Raw genomic sequence first — 22,567 nt, forward strand, 5'->3', positions numbered from 1 at the left:
AACAAATAACAAAAGAGGCCGCTTCCCTTTCGTATTTCTCTATACAATACCTCTTGCTCTGACCGCGAGCGCTCCTAATTGCATTAGAGTTGGCTAGTTGCATCCTTACAACATGCAGCTCTCATTGCCGCCATGGCTGCTTTCGCTTCTCGCCTTTGCGGTTACTGCAAGAGGTACCGGCATGGCAGTCGAAAGAGCGCTAGCTGATACCATACACCTGCAGCGCAAAGCCTTTCCCAACTCGCCTACTGGAAGCTACGTTCCTGGCACCGTCGACTGCCCATCGACAAGACCAGCGATTAGAAGCGCTAGCAACATCTCGACATCAGAGTCGGAATGGCTGACCATCAGGAGACAGAATGTCTTGGAACCTCTGACTGCGTTCCTGACCGCCTCGAACATTACTGGGTTTGATGCAGAGTCATATATTTCTTCAAACCAGGGCAACTTGACCGCCATCCCCAACGTAGCCATTGCCGTGTCGGGGGGCGGCTACCGTGCCTTGATGAACGGTGCTGGGTTTGTCGCTGCTGCCGATAATCGCATCAATGGCACTTCGGAAGCGTATGGCATTGGAGGCTTGTTGCAGTCCAGTACATATCTTGCCGGCCTGTCCGGAGGTGGCTGGCTCGTTGGTTCCATATACGCAAACAACTTCTCTACTGTGGTGCAGCTCCGTGACGGCTCCCCCGGCTCGTCCGTGTGGGCTTTCGACAGCTCAATCTTTGAAGGTCCAGAAGAGAGCGGTCTCTCCATCCTCAACACTGCCGAGTACTGGAACGATATTTACGACCAGGTTACCGCCAAGTCGAATGCCGGCTTCGAAACCTCCATTACTGACTATTGGGGAAGAGCATTGTCCTACCAGCTGATCAATGCGACAGACGGCGGCCCAGCTTACACCTTCTCCTCGATAGCTCAGACGCAGGATTTCAAAGACGCCAGCCAGCCCATGCCCATTCTCGTGGCAGATGGACGTGTACCTGGAACCACGGTCATCTCTCTAAATACCACAGTCTTTGAGATGAATCCTTGGGAGCTCGGATCATTTGACCCTACCCTGTTCGGATTTGCGCCAATGCAGTACGTTGGCTCAAACTTCAGCAACGGGGAAGTCCCAGATAATGGTAGCTGCGTCGAGGGCTTTGATCAGTATGGCTACGTCATGGGGACCAGCAGTTCCTTGTTCAATCAGTTCATTCTGCAGAATCTGTCGTCGACAAGCATCCCGGATTTCCTCGTCACCGCAATCGAAGATGTGTTGGAGAAGCTAGGTGCCAACGATGATGATATTGCCGATTGGTACCCGAATCCCTTCTACGGCTACGACCCCACTGGCGATAATTACAACGTAAATCAGAGTTCGTTGACCTTGGTGGATGGAGGCGAAGACTTGCAAAACATCCCTTTGCACCCGCTGATTCAGCCCGCACGTGCGGTAGATGTCATCTTCGCCGTCGACTCTTCCGCGGATACTACGTACGCTTGGCCAAATGGAACTGCTTTGCGAGCCACGTATGACCGAAGCTTGGGACCTATTGCAAACGGTACCCAGTTTCCTGCTGTGCCTGATGCCGAGACGTTCATCAATCTCGGACTGAACAGGAAGCCCACGTTCTTCGGCTGCGACGTGAACAACTTCACGTCGACTATTGGCATCCCTCCTTTAATCGTCTACGTCCCTAACACACCTTACACGGCTTGGAGTAACGTCTCAACGTATGACCCGAGTTACTCAGACAACCAGAGAAATGAGATCATCCAGAATGGTTTCAACGTCGCCACGATGGGCAACGGATCTCTTTCGGGTAATACCAACTGGAGGACTTGCGCCGGTTGTGCGATAATGTCACGGACATGGGCTAAAGCTGGAGCTGAAGTGCCTTCGGTTTGCCAAGACTGCTTTGATCAGTACTGCTGGGACGGTACCATTAACAGCACAGCTGTCAGCTCGTTTGAACCCACAGCATTCTTGACCCTGGAGACTGCCGACAGCGCCTCGGTGTCTGTAGTAAGACAAGGTCCCCTACTATTAATGGCTTGCATGTTTGGGTTTGCAGTCTCGGCGCTGTTCTTTTGAGTCTGATTTATGGACGTTGACAATACATGGCATAATGGAAGGAAAAACACTGTTTGCATAGAATAGAGCTTACCAGGATAGGATGCTCAAATACAATACTTCAATTGATTTACTTGCTTGAACTTGCTGCTTGTGCTTACATCGGAAGTTTTGGTAAAGGCATACATACACTGTTACACGTACACGGCGTCTATCGTCTAACAGCTCTCAATGTTGTCTGCCGGCTGGATCCCCCGCCACCTCTCCTTCCTGGCGTACGCGCTTTCCGTGAACAACCTACAATCAACATCGACCACCTTCTTCAAGACGACGCCGGGCACCTCCAGATGTTTTGATAGCGCCTGCATAAAGCTCAACGCCGTACGCTGGTACGTCATGTGCCTCTCCTGGCTCATCTCCTGCGTCGTGATCCCGACCTCCTTGAGGTAGTCCACATAGTTTACAAACCCGTACTGGTCCCTGCCCCACGAGTTGCCCGGGCCCGTCGGGTCCGGCGCCGGCCGCACAAAGGGGATCATGACCACGTAGATCTCCTTAAGGCTCGCCATGGGCCGCAGCGTGTGCGAGACGATGTACCCCGGCCCAAACGGGATGTTGCTGTCGCACCGCCGGGGGACCAGGACCGCGAGCCGCTGGATCCTGGACGCCCACGACGTCTCGGCCAGGTTCCGGAACGCCTGCTCGTTCGACGGGCTGCAGATGAACAGCAGATCCCGGGACCACTCCACGGCGACCCGGCCCCGCGCGCCCTGCAGCTTCAGCAAGTTCTGCCTCTCTGCCGCCGCCGCAGCAGCAGCAGCAGCATCCGCCGCCGTCCGACCCGAGGCAGATCGCTCCAGGTCCCGCGCCAGTCTCACGGCAGCGAAGCGACGCGCGGCGGCCCTGTTACCGCTTCTGCTGTCGTCATCGTCGTCATCGTCATCATCAGCATCATCATCGCCGCCGCCGCCGCACAGTCGCGTGGCAACGGCCACGCACTCGTGGTTCACGTGCGAGGTCCGGATACTGGGCGCGCACCTGATGTTAGTCGCGGCGTCCAGGCTGGTGACGGTGTAACTCAGGACCTCGTCGCGGCGTGGGACCGCGGACAGCGGGGCCGGGCCCGTCTCGTGCACCACGTGGATACGAGGCGAGGCGGCCAGGTAGAACTCCCAGATCAGGTGACGAATCTCCGTAGGCAGGGTCGCGAACTGGGGGAAATCCGTGGCGGGCATCGGCCAGGTCGGCGGTGGCGGCTGGGGCTGTTCGGGCAGCCGCTGGGACGCCGGACCTGGAGAGGCCGGGTAGGGGGCAGGCATGGTCATCTGCCAGTCATGTGATGTGTTCCGGCGGTTTGCTTCCGACATGTCGTAGACTGGCAGTGACGACTGCCGCCGCCGGGTGTACTCGCCGTTACCGGAGGAGCCCGGCCATGCCTCCATGATAACTCGGTATTGCTAAATATATATTTGCATATATATTGATTACAGTTCAGTTGGGGGACTGGACGCCGATATATAAGGTTGACTTATCATAGGGCTCACGGCGCAATATGTACGCGCGGGTTGTCAGATGTGGGGTTTATTTGAACATACGGCACAGTGTTGATGAGTCCCTTCGTGATTTTGATACTGTTATGCTCGTAGCACCTGGTCAGTGTTGACGCCGTACGAGCTATGGCTTGCAACGGTGCAGGACACGGCGCGAGAATCGGCAGCTGCTAGACTTGAGCCCGAGGAAACTTAAGTGAATTAGTCTACTCTAACTCCCCACCAAAGAGCCAAGAGACAGTCGGCAAAGAATTGGTGCAATCGCCTCGATCTCACTATCACCGTTATGAACGAGACTGCTTACATGATCCTGTTTTATGCTCGTCTAGTCTATTGAATGAAGCCTGTTTCGACATTTCTAGACCACTTACTGAATTGTAGCAGCCTGGTATTTTTATATCTCAGGCTAATGGTGGGTAGTTAGTCAAAAGTCTATAATATGAGGTTGCGCCAACTCCTGTGCCCACTACTTGATCGAGAACACGACGTTTATACAAGAAAGAAAGAAGGAAAAATAAAATTTCATGTTCCGTGCTATTTCTTGCTGCACTTCAAGTCTAGCATTGTGAATCTTTCAAAGGAAGGGGTATTACTGGTCATATATGGCAGACGCGCGCAAGCTCATTCTACAATATTCCATGCAACGGAGCCCATTAAGAGGACAATATACGTGCAGTCAATTGACACCATAACGCCTGTCATCTCACGATGGCCTTGTGTAGCGAGTGACGAAAAAAATCCACATCCACGTCTATACCAACTAGGTGGCCTGGTCCAAGTGAGTGTTGCCTTTTCGCAATCCAGCCTTTGCTGCATATAATCTTCAATACACAAGACGCCTTCTCACAAATGCCCCAACTCCTTCCAATGATAGTACTACTTCAATGACGTCCGATACCGCCATTTTAATTCCATGCCTTGCTCAACGGGCTTGCAATCTTCGGGGCAAATTGCATGCTCTTGCGACGAGCTGCCATAAGTCGCATCATAACGCTCTGATCCTTGTGCTGGCTTAACAATCCTTGGCCAAGCTCGGCGAATGTGTTTTGCTTGGGTGGTGCCGTACGTGTGAGCATTTGCTCCTTTTCAGGAGAGTACTCTACCGACCACTCTGCAGTGGGTGTCTCGGGCGTCACCTCCATCTCGGTGACGTAGCGATGAAGCGCTTCCGGTGCAGGCGTCTTCGGGACTGGCGTAAGCATGCTTCCGTCCCACTCATCATCGTCGGCGCCTTCGATGTCCTCATCATCATCGCGGTTGGATGGAGAACGCATCCATGCGGTGCTGTCCCTTCGGCCCATGTGGTTGTTAGGAACAGTCTGGCAATCGCGCCCAGCACCGATTGACTGTTTCATGGGCGTGACCAAAGTGCCGTTGTGGTTGGCGAGAGCCTTGGGCTCCATACTCTTGCGCCGGCGGGCTCCGCCACGGGGCACAAGTGAAGTATCGATATAATAAGCTGACTCTTCAAGCCACTCATTCTCACGCTCACAACTAAAGGCTTATTAGTTCCTTCTCATCAAATCCAAGTTGGTACTCTGAACTCGAACTTACTCCAAGACCCACGACACTCCAACACACTGCACGACGCCTCCACTCTCTCGGACCTTTTCCATGGTCCGCTTGCCACCGTCCTTGTACACGACGTGTGTAATTCCGATCTTGGACGAGGAAAGATCCTCATTGTCGGTGCTGCTCGGGTTCCAGGGCCAGCTCTTGACGCAACGAGCACCCATCTGGGCGAGCAACTCGACAAAGACGGTGCTGGCATCTGCGCCCTCACTGGTATGAACGTCGACAAAAACGACGGCGCCTCGAAGCAATCCCGGGTTGAGATCACGCCTAGGAGTGCGGGCAGGAGTTCCCATGGATGACCATATATCAGACTTGGATGGTGTGACAGGCAATTGATCATACTGCTCATCGTCCTCCACTGCGACTTCGTCAGAAGACTCCTTGATAGGAGAGTACGAAATGACGGTCGCATTCCTAGTGGGGCCGGCAGGGCGCTTTGCTGGAAGGCGAGAAGCACTTGCACTGCGTCGCTTCATGCTCCTCGGTGTAGAATCGTCGGCAGGCTTCAAAGGGACCTTGGTAGTTGTGTTGAAGGTTCTGGTAGATGAGGGGCGAACAGGTGTGACTGGTAGGCCAAGGAGAGCCGGATCGATGGGAACGGCGTTCTCGTCCCCATACTCTTGGCTGGCGTCAGAGATCGAATCGTCATGATTCTGTGTCTCAAGGGCATCTTCGACCTGATCGGGCTCGAGGAGTGACATCTCATTTGCTTCTGCTGCCAACTCCACGTCTTCGTTCGTGACCGGAATGTCATCAAACTCAGGATCATCGAAGTGGGCCGCAAGATCTGCTTCGATTGCAGCCATCATCTCAGCCTCAGCATCACTGCCGGCACCAGCATCCATCTCTGCGCGAATTCGCATTTCGTCATCAAAGAAAGTTCCCTTTACGGGAGTTTGTCCAGCGCCCACAGGTGAACCCTCAATTAGCGAGTACTCTTCCTCGTTGGCTCCAGAAGCTGGTACGTGACTATTCTTGAGAGGGCTTCCCGATCTCCAGTCGCTGAGTTGCTTGGCTAAAGGTGTAAAGCCAAGCTTAGAGCCACGAGATACTGATCTAATAGCGCGGCCAGCATTCTTGATAGCACTGGTAGGCAGACCGCTTCGAGGAGTTCTCGAAGCTCCGGGCGTCGGTGTGGCCGGAGCAGCAGTGAAGGTCAAGGTGTCGTCATCATCCTGGAATTTGGACCCGGCCTGTACGCTTTGGACAATCTCGTCGTCCGAGTCGCCACTATCAACTGGCAGGAGGTCCTTCTCGCGCAAGCCAAACATGGAGTTAGAAGGTCGAATTGCAGGACGAGGAGGGGTGTCTGCAGGCGGGCTATCCGGTCGATCAATTTCCTCAACTACGGCTTCATCAATGTCCATGACGTCCTCCTGTACAACCTCGGCCGACTCGGGGTCCCTCGCAACAACGACTTCATCCTCAATTGCGAGTGGCTCGAGCTGGGTAGCAGATAGTGCTTTCAAGGGCGACATTCTGTCTTTCAAGGCTGGATCAGCGTATCGAGGCAAAACGGCAGACAGACGCCCGGGAAACTCAAGTTGGTCGGGAGACTCGAGGACATCTTCCTCATGATCCTGGGACATGTCGATATCTTCGCTGTACTCCTTCTCGTCAGCCAGGTTGGTAGGTTTGACAATGCTGTCGGGCTCTTCCTCGTATTGGGCCTCGTCATCCGCATCGTCCTCCAAAAGTGGCTCATCCTGCTCCTCAGCGCCGAGCACAGGGTTCGCGATGGGTGACGATGGCACGAACTCCTCCGCGAGCTTGGATGGTGGTGCCGAGAACTTTATCGGTGACGTTGGCCTCTTTGCCGGGGATTGAAATAGTGACATCTTCATTGGTGATCGAGATTGGTTCGTCGGCTCTGCAGGTTGTGCCTGGAAAGCCAGAATTGGGGCCTGGGGTCGCTTGGCAGGTGACTGCAAGACAGACGTCTTGAGTGGTGATGGGTGGAGCTCTGCGTCATCCTTGTTGGACGAGAAAAGCAAGGTCGGGGCACCCTCTGCTCGCTTCGCCGGGGACTTCAAGGCATCCTTGAAAGGTGTCGAGGGAAGTCTCTTGGCGGGACTAGTGATGACAGATGTGCCAGCTAACTCATCATCGTCATCCATGGCGTGATCGTGAGTATCGGCGCCGCTGGCGGACAGAGGTGCAGCGAAGTCGAATTTCCTGTTGCTGTGCGGCTTCACTGGGCCCTTCATGAGAGGCTTAGGTGGGGGTTTGTCATATGCGGCAAGCTCATCGTCGGAGTTGCTCGCTCTGGAGAGTGGACGGTTGTGACCATCCTTCTTAGGACTTAGAGGTGTAGGTTTCTCCTTCTTGTCTGCAGCGGATGTAGTGGTTTTGGCGGTGGCTCGTGTAGCTCGGGTGGCGGTAGCAGTCTTACGTACGGGCTTGGCCTTCATGCCACTAACAGGTTCAGTGTCCGTCTTTGACTTGGCCTTGGTGTGAGGAGGGGGAAGCATATTCTCCTTCTCTGGCTCTTGGAAAGTGACTGACTTCTTAGTGGGGCCGCCGAGTCTCGATGCCGGTCTGACAATGTTGGACCTCAGGCCAGGAGTAGGGTTGGTGGTGGCTTCGGTGCAGATAGAGCCAGCGGACTTGGCGTTGCTAGATGCTGTACCCGATGTAGCACGACCGCGAGTGGTCTTCTTGGGGGGTTCGGGCTCAGCTGCGGTCGTGTCTTGATCTGCTGTGCTCTTCTTTGTGCGTGTGCGTGTGGCCTTTACGGGCTCAGTCTCGGGCTTGGGAGGGTCTTGAGTGGCCTTCTTTGCGCGTCCACGGGTGGCGCGAGCGGCGGGTGCTGGTGCTACTTCTTCCGTTGATACAGCAGGCGCTGGCTCTTCTGGTTCGGACTTGGCGTCAGGCTTGGGCTGAGGCTCCGTCTCTGTCCCGACGACCTTTCTGGGCCTACCGCGTGTACGGGCTGGCTTGTTCATGGTGTCTGTAGTGGATGCCTCGGGGGCGACCTGGTGGGATTCCTCATGTTGTTCATCTTCGTCGGCTCTGGTTTTCCTCTTCATGGATGCGGCTGTGCGCGTCACGGTGGGCTTGGCTGCTGCTGCTGCCGATGTTGGGTTTGGCTTTGGCTTTGGCTTTGCCGAGGCAGCAGCCGTCGACTTTGTCGCCCTTGCTCCTGAGGCGGCGGTCGAGGGGGTGGTGGTTGCTTTAGCGGCTGCCCGGGCGCGGGTCATGCGCTTTGGTGGGCTTGAGACCTCCATTGGTGTGGTTGTCGTTTTGTTGTTGCTGTTGTTATTGTTGTTGTCGCCGTCGACCTCAAAGATATGCTTTGCCGACAATGATGCCTCACCTTACCTTGCCGTAAAGTCTGGATGCAAAATTGCCAACTTGCCAGGGTCGTGGTTTGGCTTTGGCGAGGGGAGATGCACCGAAAATAAATTGAGCCTTGTTTACTCCACACACGCGTCCTGGTCCCAGCTCGGCTGCAGCGGGGCCACGTTGACACAGCAACACCCACTCCGGTTGACTCGACTGTCTGCACCCTTTCTTCTCTTCTTCTACTGTATCTTTGTCGCCGACAGTCCAGTAAATGTCAAAAACCATCATGGGGCAGCCCCTTGTGCAAAAGATGCGTCTGATTCATTGCACTTTGAACGTCTGTGTAGTCCAGAGACTAGCCATTATTCACCCCTCAAGGTCATTCTAGCTATCATGCACGGGTGCCCTTCAAAATCAAACATCATCATCTCAATTGGCACGCAGCAGGACCCAAGCTCAAAATTAATAAAATATTCCATTGGTAGTAGAGCTCGCTATACTAGTTCGCTTTATTTCACTGTAAAATATTATATCCACACATATATACGTTTGGCGACGGAGACTCATCTGTGCCATTCTTTCATTACCCATGTGTACCCCGGGCCTGTAGACCCGACGCCTTTTTAACAACACCCCCTTGGCCAATGTGGGCATATTCATACGTAATATGGCTCAATCAAGGTCACTATCGAACATATATTACCATAGGGAGAAGTAAGTCTAGTCCAAGTGTATAGCATACCCTTCAGGACTGAAGTATGGACGGTAAGTTTTTTTTTCCGTTCTTTTTTTTCTTGGAAAATATTCAACACCCTAAATGTCATGTTCAAGTGAAGGTACTGAGACCCATGACATATGTGTACATACGAGGCGTGGGAAGCATTGCACAATCCACTTCATGCCTCAGACCATGGGCGCTCTACATAGTACGAATTACTATCTTCAAGCACACGATGCATAAACCCACTCTAGTAGTCTCTAGCCTCATTCCGAGTACAACTTCGTGCTACGGCCAAAGGAAAATTGAGCTGCTCGTTCGTGCGCGACCCTTGGTTGTACCGGTCTGTATCACTATCACATCGAATAGTACCCAGGACAGAATCGCCTGGTCTGGACGTACTCGAGCGAAGTCAAATCATGTGCAGTAACAAAAGGTTTGAATTGTAGGTCGTGCGGCCGCATATTCCATGTCCAAATGGAGTCTCGTCTCGATCCTTGTTGAGCACCTTGACGGGCCACCAGAAATTTCTGCCTCCTATTGCCTTCACAAGTGATCAAACGTATGCTGCAGCACCCGTGTATCCGTGCGGAGCAACACAGCATTTACTAAGTTAGTTAGGTAGGTTAAGCTACATTATGTTGTGACTGAATTCCAACATTATCAGGGGATTGGCGATTTCGCTGTAGCCGTCCTGAGTTCCAAAAGCTGATACCAGATGTTTCTGGAACGTGTTTTTCTTTTTCTTGGCGATTGCTGGATATCATAATTATATGAAATTCCCACGTGCAAGACATCTACGGAGTACCGTAGGTTAGTGGTTCAATCTCGTCGTCCAGTACCAATGAAAGTGCAGATCGATCACCAGTTCCGATATCAGCTCAGCATTGGATTTCTCGGGACGCTGCACGTGGAAGTGGAAGCTCTGTCCCACTGTTCTACGCTTATCAGCCAATCATGGGCCGTGACCTGACGTAACTGAGGCATGATACAATTTCAACTCCGAAAAAGCACATTTGAATCTGCAGAGGTCCTCAGGCCCCCCCGAGGCCGATCGTATCAAGCGGAACCACAGAGGGGCGACATCCTTCAAGCCCTGGCAAGCTTTCTGAACACAAACGGTGCGGCATCTTTGAATGATGGTTGAAACAGACCCTCAGGAGCCAGCGTAGACTCTGCATATTTCTTGCTCGTGTGTTGGAATGTGGCAGCAAGCAAGCAACTGCTACAGCCAAAGACACCTAAGTTACCTATCTGACTGTAGGCACGTCTACATCCGAGCTCGCCTGGAAGGTTGCCACTGCTAGTGATTACCCGCGCCATCGAGAGCTTCCAGTTCATTGACTCTCATAACTACTCACTCACAGTTCATTTTTCTCTTCCGCAACTCCTGTCGCACCACAGCCATAATTTAATTATTTCCATCTCTCTCCTTTCACGTTTGCTTTTGGTGGGAACCAGCTGGGTCTCGAGGTCGGAGAGTAACAATCTACCACTTCATCCACGGAAACTTCGCCTCAAGCCATACCAGCATTGTCCAACACCCCTTCGCACCGTCGACACCATGGGGTTATCAAAATCCACTCGGATCAGCATCATGCTGGGTATCGATACCGTCTTCTTCCTCGTCGAACTGATAGCTGGTATCGCGGTTCATTCATTGGCTTTGACAGCTGATGCATTCCACATGTTGAACGACATCATTTCCTTGGCTGTTGGTCTCTGGGCAGTTAGAATCTCCAAGAGGCAGAGTACTAACAAGTTCTCCTACGGTGTACGTTCAACTTGCGCTTTGAAGAGTCTTGCTAGATCGCTCGCTAACAATTCCATGTAGTGGGTTCGGGCCGAAATCCTTGGAGGTTTCTTCAATGCTGTATTTCTTATCGCTCTTTGCATCTCAATCATCCTCGAATCTATAACGCGATTCATCGATCCACCCGAGATCACCAACCCACAAATCATCCTTATTGTAGGATGCTGCGGCCTTGTTTCGAATCTCGTTGGTTTCATCGTTCTGGGCCACGGCGGTCACGACCACGGACATGGAGGACACTCTCATGATGGAGACGAGCATGACCATGATCACGGGCACAATGACGCCGCAACCGCTGAAGAAGGCAGAGCAGGCGACGCTTTCGACGACGACGACGACGGTCCAGCCACCGACATCTTTCCCGAGGTCGCCATAGCAAGGGCAAATGCCGCCGGTAGTTCGCCGGAAACTGTTCGACGCATCCATTTCGACAATACCGAAGAGCGCCGTAGCCCGAGTCACTCGTCAGCGTCGAGAAGTCGCAGTCAGAGACGACGCACAGGTAGCCTCAAGCACGGACGCCTGCAGAGCATTGATGATCACAGCTTCCACCCGGCTAGTTTCCGGCAGAACATCATCGACCACGGTCGCTCAAGTGGGGATACAGACGACAGCTCAACTGAAGGCGAGGCCACTGCTGATGAAAACACCCCTCTCATTCATAACGGCAATGGCAAGGGTCATTCGCACCCACACGAGCATAATGCGCCGTCGGGCAGAGGCAGACGTGATTCTGGTGTCCACAAGGAGCATAACCACAGCAAGCCAAAGAAGCCTTCCGAGAGCGGTGGTGGACATGGGCACAATCACGCAGACATGGGCATGAATGCCATGATTCTGCATGTACTTGGCGACGCGCTCGGTAACGTCGGCGTCATTGTCACGGCCTTGATCATTTGGCTATCTAATTGGTCATGGAAATCTTACGCCGATCCTGCTGTCTCCCTTCTAATTACGGCTATCATTCTCCATACTGCCTTGCCACTCACAATGGCTAGCGCCAAGGTCCTCCTTCAGGCCACGCCAGATGAGATCGACATTCAGGAAATCAAGGAGGATATTCAAACGCTGGATGGAGTTATTAGCTGCCACCACATTCACGTGTGGAGGCTGTCCGACACTAGGATTGTTGCATCCATGCATGTTCAGGTCGCTTTCGGAGCAGCTCAGGAGGGTGGTGCCAAGTATATGACCTTCATGAAGCAAGCTCGGAAATGTCTACATGCGTATGGCATACACAGCGCAACAATTCAACCGGAGTTTTGCTTGGATGAGGCTTGCAGCCACAACGGCGAGCCTGCTTCTGTCGACGGTAGTTCTGCGACGCAGTGCATCAATGCGGAAAACGAACAGTGCCTTCTCGGTTGTACCGACGACTGCGTCGCCGAAGGCTGCTGCTCCGTACCACCGTCACAAAACGGTGCGGGTTCGGTGAGATCAACTCATTCGGATCACAGCCATCATTAAACCTTCGTTCTGGCTACTCATATTAATGGCGAATATTCGCTTCGGCGTTCTGTGGGCGCCGGTTGTAGTGCATCGGGTAGGATATTTCCTTTTGTTTTTAGTAGAAGACATTTGAGTAGAACGGCAGCATTTCAGAGCCGTCAGGTGTACAAAAGCCAGCGTTGACTACTTGTACACTTATTTATTCAGGAGCAACTATTATTAATACATTGCCACCTCGAAAATGATGGTACTATTATCACTCTTTCAGTGTCCAAACTACCAAGATGTAGAACTTTTTCGAAATCTGAGCATCCTCAAGAGAACAGATACCATAATGCAAGTATGTTCACATACTCATTCAGTACGGTTAAATCTCCCGAGCAGAATAGTTGACGCACTCAAATCGTAGCAAGAAGCATATTATCCCGTCAATACCAACATCTATAACCCTACTTCTCAACCCTTTTGCGAACTCATAGTCCCATCACATCAGCATCATCTTCAGCTTCGCGATGCAAAATCTCTGTATTGACGCTAAAAGCTGCGTATTCGATTATCCCTCGTCTCCCAAGCACGACCAAACACGTGCAGATCCAAGCAAACGGGGCAGATCTTGACCAAACCTCAATAAGCTTCTCATCAGCTCCTTCCGCTAGTATATGCATCCTGCGCGACTCCCAGGAATGTCAGACTTTCTATAACAGCGCCAACAAAGCCCAGCTTTGTTTGGTTGTAGCCTTGCGTATTGACTTAGTCGTCGGATCGTTCAGTCAACATGAGTTGGTGAACGGCTTCCTTGTAACACCAAAGCTGAGTGATACTGTAAAGCTCCCTGATAACATTGGCCCATACAAAATAGATGGTCTTGATATTAGTCCAAACCCCTCGCCCAAAGGCGCTGATTAGAACACAGCTACCAAGCCCGTCGTCAGTAGCGTCAGAACAGGCTGCAAACAAAGTACCGCGAAAATCCCAATCGACTTGTGGAGTGTCAGTATGGTCCAAGTGGCAACAGTGCCGATGACTGGAGCTGTTACATTCCCAAAATCCCCAAGAGCGAGCATTTCTTGAACGGTGGTGACATATTCAGGTTGCGGCATATCTATAAATGCTGAACTCTCATTGTTGAGTAGCAGTATATTGTAGCCGTATGGCTGAACGCCTGTAGGTAGGTGCGACTCTTCCAAGGCAGAGGTTTATGATACTGAGCAGAAAAGCCTAGCACAATCAATTGGTTCGTTGACTTTCCCAGCTCCCACGATAGTCGTTCATCCTCTATCATTGCTATTTCGAGTCCTAATCAAATGAACGAAACACTGACAAAGATGGTATCGACAGCGTGAACGCGTTTCTTGGTCATTGGCTTACCACACGCTTGTGTGGGTATTCGTGGAGGATAATGCATTCTTTCTGTAAAGATCAGAGTTTCCAGGCCTTCCAAAGAATAGCCATGCGGGAAGACATATTCGTTGTTGATTGAGGAATAAGGCTGCATTACCGCAGTGTATGATCAAATACGAGGATGAAGGCAATAGTTCAGATTGGCGCAAAGATGGCCAAAATGCTGTGCTGTGTCTATTGTGGTTTGTTCACTTTATGCTTCCACGATCCCATCCAAATTTAAAATGAATGTAAGTATCCAAATAATGCTAATGGGGTGTGAACGAGGGCTGCCGTGGTGCTGAATTACCGTGTCTGCAGCTACCTTTCTGAAATGTGAGGCTGGCGCCGGATTTGTTGAAACCCCCCTTCGACCGTACTTACGTTGCCCACCCATTGGCGATACTCTTTGGAAATTAGAGTGATGAGCCTGAAAGGATGGGAAGAGAGAATTGGCCTTTCCCAATCGTTATCTATCTCTGAGGCAAATCTTTCTCCATGCTCTGGGCTTTGCTTTACCTCGTTGAGATCCTCTTTGTACTTCGTCGGTCTTGTTTTTGGTCCGGAGAAGCGCTTTCGCCTGTCGAATGTCACGATGCTTAGTTGGGCACAACGCGTGAGATTTGGGGGGAGGGGGGGGGGACCACAATGAGTGCACCGTGGTGTGGTCTTCGTCTGAATTCCAGGAGCGTTCAAGCATCCAGTTGACCATGATGAGAAGTCTTGATTTCGGAGTGGGCCATATCTACTGCCATATGGTCTTTTCTATATTCCGGTGCCGTATTTCAACGTAACAGAGGATTGGAGTGGTGACAATTACGATTTACTTCTAGAAGGGAGTCCACCGCCTTACACTTATAAAATTGTCAAACTGCTCTGGAAGCCTCTTCCCAATGACCTACATGAAGCTATCGAGCATAGTTTCATCTCTACGGCAGAATATCATGGGGATATTGAAAATTCTTAGCATTACTGTTTACCGTAAAGCTATCACTTCCCGTTTCGTTATTTAAAACGATATATCTTGAACAACGGACAACACGCCATCAAAGGAGTTACTTTCCCGGATCGAAGTGGTTCTTAGGAATGCTTAGGACACAGGTTGCACAATTCACTACCTTGCGAAGAATAGTAACAAAAGTAGCAATCGCGTGTTCATCCGGCCTTATGAACATCGAAACAGGGGGGATACGTTTGTTGCTTTGCTCCTACTAGTGATCCCGTCGTATCCTTCGTTCTTAGAATAAAATCCGTTGGAGTAAGACGGGGTAACGTGCTGCAACAGCGTAGACCTATTTTTGCGGATCGGTTGACCCAAGACAGGGTTCATAATGAGTCTAGCCGTCCAATGACGTGCCCGACAATTCAGAATCGGCTGCGGTGAATTGTCAAAGCAACATCTGTGATTACAATTTTCAATCCCGATCACGCACGACCGTAGGGTAAGCGGATGGCTGGGGAGGGAAGTCAGTTATATGGACGGCGCCATGACCGCAGGAGCGATGGCACGTGTCTCCGCTCCTGAGTTAACGGCACCGCCGGCCCTGCTGCTCCACCGCGCCGGCCGACCGACGGATCGGACCCCGGATGTGTACTATCATCGGGGCGTACGTCGTGATCAGTAGATCATGTGATCTTGTAAGGGATTTTGTTACTCAAGTGTGGTTTCAAAGTAGCTAGAACTGGCGGCATGTAATACGTGGTAACTCACATCTTTCGTACAGCCCACCAATCTGAGAGCTGTTCAGTCGATCCAACTCCGTATGTCGTGCCTCCTCGGCCATTTGATGCAATAGAATTACAGGGATCATACTTGACTGACTTTCAATATGGTCAAATATCCATGCTGATCGCTGTAAGACTGTTATTAGACTAGGTAATTTAAGCTCGGCAGTAGTTTCACTTCCGACAGCAATATGCAGCCGGGCTGCTAGTGGCAGTGCTACCGAGATCCTCAGGAATGATCGATTCTCACAAGCTTGAAATGCCAAGCTGCAAGATCTACAGTGGGGGAGAAGAGAGTATTAGTGGATGTTAACGGCTTGGAACAGGTGAGATACGAACCAATCAGGTGATCTTGCTTGATTAAAGAAGTAATCCCGTGAAAGGATTAGATTGCGGCTATAGAACAGCTGTCTTTAGCCTCTATCCGTCCGTGCAGAGTTGCAAGCCGCCTAGACGCGCATGACGTGCCGTGGGAAGTAGATGGCGCATGTCTAGGCTCTAAACTACACGGGCTTGTGACTTTCATTATGCAGTGGCGTAAGCAAGCAAATATCTAGTAATCTATATTCTGCCCCGTTTGTCTGATATGAATGCGCTGTCATGGAATATGCATCATATTAAGCTATCTGTGGACGCGGGCAAGTAGATGGCTCAGATAGCCGTCGGCCAGACGTGCCTTACTGCCCAAGTTAATCTTGATGGTCGCAAATCTGAGGACAGGGGTCCTTGCTGGACAGGTATTGTATGCAGTGTCTCGTATCTTACGACGGTCTCACACCGCCGCTTCAAACACATTTGCAGACAAGCAGTCTTTCCAGGTCCATATCCCTGATATTGGGACAAGAAATGTAATAGTGGAGATGGTTACCGTACAAGTACTTACTTAGTTGAATGAAACAGCATCCTCCATGAAACTACCATGGAAGGGCCTTTATCAAACCAATGTTATTGTCGGTATATTCGTAAGCGCGGGGAGTCATGAACCAAAGCTCATGAATCATAGGGCGAAAACTTGCATGAGCCAATGCCGATACGCCATCTTCTTATCTGCAGCGGTGGTAATGTAAGCGTTTGCGTATTGGTCAGAGTTGTGTTTATAGTACGGCAATTGACCTTAGCCATATTGTTCCTGCAAGGCGTAAAATATTATAACACGTCATGTGTCATTAACTGATGTACCTCGGCCGAACGACGACCAGTTGTGCAGTCCGGCCAACGAAACGAGACAGGCAAGGGTATGCTTGTAAACTACGAAGTCGCGGAAAAGTCTTCCGGGCCAGTCCTCTTTGGCATAACATCGAATAGTAACAGGATAGGAAGAAGTTGGGTAACATTAAATCAGACATGTGGACGAGTGATACGTGATGTTTAAATGAATAATTTCAGAGAATAAGCTTATTCTGGATCGGCCCACATCGATTCAGAAGTGTGACACTGGCCTTCTCAGTCCGGTATGGTCTGGTGGTCAACAGGTTGATGAATAGAGGGATCGAGGCGATGTACTTTGTCCCCGGAAGCAAAGTTGTCATTGATCTCAGGTGGTTCCACGTACTTATACTGTTGTGAAACGAGTATTGTATAGTTCATGCTAGAATCTGACACGGCATTAAGAGATCCTGTAATAAGCACTGTAATATGTTTTGCGTCTGGCTTTATTATTACTCAAAGCAGTGACCACAATTGTTAGTGGGCATTTCGTATGTCCGAGGTAGTCCAACCGTCGTTGTCAGCAAACATTGCAGGTCAACCAATGAACCAGTGTTTAAAGGTAGATACATACTTCGTCGTCCAATTGCGGCGGCTTGATGTCATGGGAGATTGTAGCCCGAGATGCGTCGAAGTAAGAATAGCGTAGGGAAAATGCCGAATAATTCCGTAATGTTATCCCAGATGCGGCGCCTTGCTTTGCATCTCGAGGGTACCTGCGCTGTAACCAAAGCTTGTCCCGACAAGTAGGTTCTACCGCAATGACCAGGGTCACAAGGCCATGAGGGAGGCTAGTTCAGCTTGGTGACACGGGTATAGGAGAATTTAACAGATGGTTGAAGCCGATTGGCTGTTATTGGCTTTTCTGGAAACGGATGATTATCTATTGCTCCGAAATAACGATCACGAAAAAAGAAATTTAGAGATGTTCGTTCGGCACGTGTCATGTGCCATGCCCAGGATGGAACGTCTCTAGAAGACATCTGGTTCATGGAAAGACAAATTGCCGTGCGTATATCTGCACAGGTTCGTCCGTTCTGCTGTCGTATTCTCATGTAGATTAAACCTTATCGACGGATCTTCACGACGGGTTCAGGATGACAAAGTACAAAAGCAAGCTAGCTTAGGTAAGTTGGCGATGTTATGCAGCTGCGTAAATTGCGATGTGACCGTATTCATTGCACATGAGGTCACGTCGAACGAAGTCCATTGATCACAGTGAAAGGTAATAAATAACGTCGTTATTGTGTCGGCTGCACGATTTGGCCTCGGTAACAATTCCTGAGACATTGGAATGCGGTCGCCATCCATTATCCACACGCAGCTGTCTCCAGTTTTCTGTCGGCCCGCAAAGCCGTGTGCCTACTTGGGTTCGATTGGCTTCTCTTCCGAGTGGCAGGCGCCATTAAAACCCTTTGTTATCACCCAGCTCACCTTGATTTCTCAAGCTCTGGGACCAATCGCGTAGCTCAAAGGCACCCGGCTGTACTTTGAAATGACTGGCCGGCATTCTTTCGCAGCATACCTTCAGTAAGGCTAGAGCTGACCGCTGACTTTGGAGCGTCTCGGCACCATCATTCATTTACACGCAATATGCTGTCTTTTTCGTAACGGATGTTCCGTGACAGATTTCACGAGCCAGACCAGCCCACCTATGCCCAGCTTTGAGCCTAGTGAAGGGCAAGATGGGTTGAACTACAGCTTGCAGAACAAAAACGGTTTCTGATGTCCAGGAACCGTCAGATACTCCACACGTCGAGCCCGTGGGTGACCAGGATCTGTCACCCGGCTCGCCTGTGAACTGTCCCGAGTCCAGCAACTAAATACTTCACCAGCCAAAGACAAGCCTCGGAAGAACCCCACACCCGCTCTTCTCATCGAATGGCACTGTCGGTTCTTCCTATATTATGCAATGAAAGCGTGGCGGCGCGCCTGCCCCTGCCTTGGTCTGACGCCTCCAGATACCGCTCGAACGGTCCGTTCCTACCGATGTGGCCATTTTGAGGAACGATACCGTAATATAGTGGCATATGCATGGATCAGTCAAGTGACAGTCCTGGTGGCCGGTTCTGTATACGTGCCTATCTCCGCTCGTACGCTCCGCCGGCTTTGCGGCATTCTCTACATCCCTATCGGAAAGACATGGCAATTGGTCGTATTTTACGGTCGGGGGCTGGCCAAGCAATAGTTTTCTCGACGACGGAACAGGAAGTATTTTCTGTCTTCTTCCCGTTGATGTTGCTTGCACTACAGTGTAACTGGACTGGATGACCTAGTAGAGTGGATGCTAGAAGACGTACACCGTCTTATCCGTATCTTTGCTAATCTTTGGTAGTCACACCACATGTCTCAATTTATTTACTACTGTCCTGTCACTTCATGACTCAATACCGGCAGATGTATTATTCGTAATGCGGCTTACGAATTTGGCCATATTTTGTCTATATAGTACCTGACTCTCTTCTGCCGTGGCTACTTACTTGGTAGCCTCGTTCAACTCATTCCCTCGTTAGCTTTGTTATCAGAATCACACTCGTTCTGGCTGCTCATCACGAAAACTCGACCTATGCACAGCTGACTTATCGCACACAGCGGATTTTCCAACAGGAACGGTCGGGGAAATTCGCCTCACACTAGTCTTTTGCATCCTGTTCAGTAGAACGAGTCCAATCAGCCAACATGGAGAACACTGAGACAAAGAGGTTTGGCGATGGGATAGATCCTAATGCGTCGCCCTTGGGCAGTGTTAACACCGCAACCACCCCTGGCACCGAGTACTCGCCTGCAGACAGTCCTTTGCCCAGGAAAGTTACTCTAAAAGATAGTCGGCTTTCAGCCCAGGAGAAGTTGGCTTCTCTGAGTTTAGAAGAGAAGGTAGGAGGAGGCCCTTTCAACTCTATGATCGACACCAGCTCAACGACTTTAGGTGTCCCTCTTGACAGCCGCAGACTTTTGGCGGACGAAAGCCATCCCGGAAAAGAGAATCCCGGCAATCAAAACCAGCGATGGACCAAACGGTGCTCGAGGCGGGATATTTGTTGGAGGAACCAAAGTAAGTCAGCACAATGACCATCTCCTATACCTCACAACTGCTTAGATTCGATAGGCTGCGCTGTTTCCATGCGGTATCTCTTTGGCTGCAACATGGAATAAAGAACTCTTGTACGAGGTCGGGCAGCACCTTGCTGATGAGACCAGAGCAAGATCAGCGAATGTGCTTCTTGCTCCCACAGTTTGCATGCACAGGCACCCACTAGGTGGAAGGAATTTCGAGTCTTTCTCCGAGGATCCGCTCTTGACTGGTAAACTTGCTAGTCAATATATCCAAGGCCTCCAGTCCAAGGGCATTTCTGCCGCCATCAAACGTGCGTAGATAGGCTTCACTATCGTGGATCGTTCATGCAAACTAACGAGACAATGCAGACTTTGTTGCAAATGAGCAAGAAACTTTCAGGATGACTATCAATTCAGTGATGATGGAACGACCGTTGAGGGAATTGTATCTTCGCCCATTTGAGATTGCGGTTCGTGAGGCCAATCCGTGGGCAGTAATGTCGTCATACAACCTGATCAACGGCGTCCATGCTGACGAGAATATTCATACTCTGAAAAACATCCTCCGAGGGGAGTGGGGATACGATGGGTAAGTGTTCCCCAGGAAGATCTTTGTGGTTCCTTGATCCCGAAAACTAAGTATTGTTTAGCACGGTCATATCTGATTGGGGCGGTACAAACTCGACAGTTGAGGCCCTGAAAGCGGGTTGCGATATCGAATTCCCATTTTCCACTAAATGGAGGTTCGACAAGGTGCTCAAGTCACTAGAGGACGGGGTCTTGACGCAGACTGATATAGACCAAGCAGCAGAAAATGTCCTAACATTGGTGGAGCGAACAAAGGGAGACGACATGACTGAGGAACGGGCAGAACGTGAGGACGACCGAGCTGAGACAAGAGCCTTGATACGCCAAGCTGGTGCTGAAGGCTTGACACTCTTGAAGAACGAAGGGTCCATTTTGCCGATTGCCCCGGAAACAACCAAGATCGCAGTCATCGGGCCCAACGCCAATAGAGCGATAGCAGGTGGTGGTGGCAGTGCCAGTCTCAACCCATACTACAACACACTACCTTTAGACAGCATTCGAGCTGTCGCTCAAGGACAGGTCACTTACGCACAGGGGTGCCATATTTTCAAGTGGCTACCGGTTGCGTCGCCTTACTGTGCTGATAGATCTGGTAAGCCTGGGGTCACCCTTGAATGGTTCAGGGGGGATACATTCGAGGGTGAGGTCGTTGTTAAACAACGCCGAACAAACACGGACCTGTTCTTGTGGGATTCTGCGCCGCTAGCGGAAACGGGACCGAAATGGTCTGCAATTGCAACAACCTACCTCACGGCAACCCAATCCGGCAAACATACGATCAGCTATATGAGCGTTGGCCCAGGGCGTCTATTTGTCGACGGAGTGCCAGCCCTTGACCTATGGGACTGGACTGAAGAAGGTGAAGCCATGTTTGACGGATCGATCGACTACATGGTGGATATTGATATGCAGGCTGGCAAACCTATTGAGCTTCGTGTGGAGATGACAAATGAATTGCGGCCTATCGCAAAGCAAAAGACCTTCCACATGACGCACAGATATGGTGGGTGTCGTATCGGTTTTAAGCAGGCAGATGCTATCGACTATTTGCAAGAGGCTGTAGAGGCGGCAAAGGCAGCGGATGTGGCCGTGGTTGTCATTGGTCTGGATGCTGAGTGGGAGTCGGAGGGGTATGACCGAAAAACCATGGACTTGCCATCAGACGGTAGCCAGGACCGCTTGGTCGAAGCAGTGGTCAATGCAAACCCTCGTACCGTCGTTATCAATCAGTCAGGGTCCCCAGTCACGATGCCATGGGCTGACAAGGTGCCGACAATTCTCCAAGCATGGTACCAAGGTCAAGAGGCTGGCAATGCACTAGCCGATGTATTATTTGGCTTTGAGAACCCCAGCGGAAAACTACCTGTAAGTTTCGTTTGCTCAGGGTCCGGATTCGCAAGCTAAAGTGGTTCAGTGTACATTTCCCAGACGCATCGAGGATACACCGGCATACCACAACTGGCCAGGCGAGAACCTTCGCGTCCTGTACGGCGAAGGTCTCTACGTCGGCTACAAGCACTACGATCGTTCACGCATAGCACCGCTATTTCCGTTCGGACACGGTCTCTCCTACACAAGCTTCGATTACGGCCGAATTTCTTTGAGCAGAAAATCGCTCGGGCCCAATACACCGATTCATATGATAATGGCTGTGTCCAACATTGGCTCTGTCGCGGGCGCCGAGACAGTTCAAGTGTATGTGCGAGATGAGAAGTCCAAGCTCCCTCGACCTGAGAAGGAGCTTGTGGCGTTTGAGAAGGTTTTCCTCGAGCCCGGCGAGACTAAGCATATTACTATTGCACTGGAAAAGTACGCCGTTGGGTACTACGATGATTCACTGCGATCGTGGATTGCAGAGGAAGGTGCTTTCAAGATTCTTGTTGGCGCGTCCTCTACGGACGTCAGGTAAGTGAATACAGAACATCCCATGCTACTTCGGCATCTAATCAATTTCTGCAAGGCAAACTGTCTCCTTCGAGGTTGAAGACTCCTTCACTTGGATCAAGTGAGGAAGAGCCTCCTCCGCCGGGTTTAGTTTACAACAACGAGTAACAGACAAGCCGGTCTCCAGTGTGCGTTGTGGTTCTCATACCGGTAAGAATTTCGACGCATAGGCTTCAGGGATTGCTATCACACGCAGACCTAGCATGGCATTTCTCAGCACG

General features: G+C 51.0%; 5 protein-coding genes across 5 annotated transcripts; 3 read left to right on the forward strand and 2 right to left on the reverse strand.

Moving 5' to 3' along the window:
• Positions 1-112: 112 nt before the first annotated feature.
• Positions 113-2,201, forward strand: BKA67DRAFT_590880 (lysophospholipase; the record flags this gene model as incomplete). Its single annotated transcript, XM_046104635.1, has 3 exons — positions 113-160; positions 224-1,945; positions 2,142-2,201. 3 exons carry the CDS (start codon positions 113-115, stop codon positions 2,199-2,201), a joined length of 1,830 nt encoding a protein of 609 aa, XP_045961527.1.
• On the reverse strand, positions 2,179-3,697 carry BKA67DRAFT_184945 (uncharacterized protein). The gene has a single exon (XM_046095310.1). The coding sequence runs from the start codon at positions 3,499-3,501 to the stop codon at positions 2,278-2,280; it is 1,224 nt and encodes a 407-aa protein (XP_045961528.1). The 5' UTR covers positions 3,502-3,697; the 3' UTR covers positions 2,179-2,277.
• An 817-nt stretch (positions 3,698-4,514) lies between these two features.
• On the reverse strand, positions 4,515-8,411 carry BKA67DRAFT_655569 (uncharacterized protein; the record flags this gene model as incomplete). Its single annotated transcript, XM_046106780.1, has 2 exons — positions 4,515-5,103; positions 5,164-8,411. 2 exons carry the CDS (start codon positions 8,409-8,411, stop codon positions 4,515-4,517), a joined length of 3,837 nt encoding a protein of 1,278 aa, XP_045961529.1.
• A 2,229-nt stretch (positions 8,412-10,640) lies between these two features.
• Positions 10,641-12,579, forward strand: BKA67DRAFT_184984 (cation efflux protein). Its single transcript, XM_046095311.1, has 2 exons — positions 10,641-10,961; positions 11,022-12,579. Exons 1-2 carry the CDS (start codon positions 10,752-10,754, stop codon positions 12,465-12,467), a joined length of 1,656 nt encoding a protein of 551 aa, XP_045961530.1. The 5' UTR covers positions 10,641-10,751; the 3' UTR covers positions 12,468-12,579.
• Positions 12,580-19,439: 6,860 nt separating this feature from the next.
• BKA67DRAFT_514091 (glycoside hydrolase family 3 protein) lies at positions 19,440-22,411 on the forward strand (the record flags this gene model as incomplete). Its single annotated transcript, XM_046097625.1, has 7 exons — positions 19,440-19,634; positions 19,687-19,812; positions 19,867-20,125; positions 20,184-20,403; positions 20,465-21,767; positions 21,817-22,307; positions 22,363-22,411. 7 exons carry the CDS (start codon positions 19,440-19,442, stop codon positions 22,409-22,411), a joined length of 2,643 nt encoding a protein of 880 aa, XP_045961531.1.
• Positions 22,412-22,567: the final 156 nt, after the last annotated feature.

The sequence above is a fragment of the Truncatella angustata genome (assembly GCF_020726525.1).
Source record: "Truncatella angustata strain MPI-SDFR-AT-0073 chromosome Unknown BKA67scaffold_2, whole genome shotgun sequence".
NCBI lineage: Eukaryota > Fungi > Ascomycota > Sordariomycetes > Amphisphaeriales > Sporocadaceae > Truncatella > Truncatella angustata.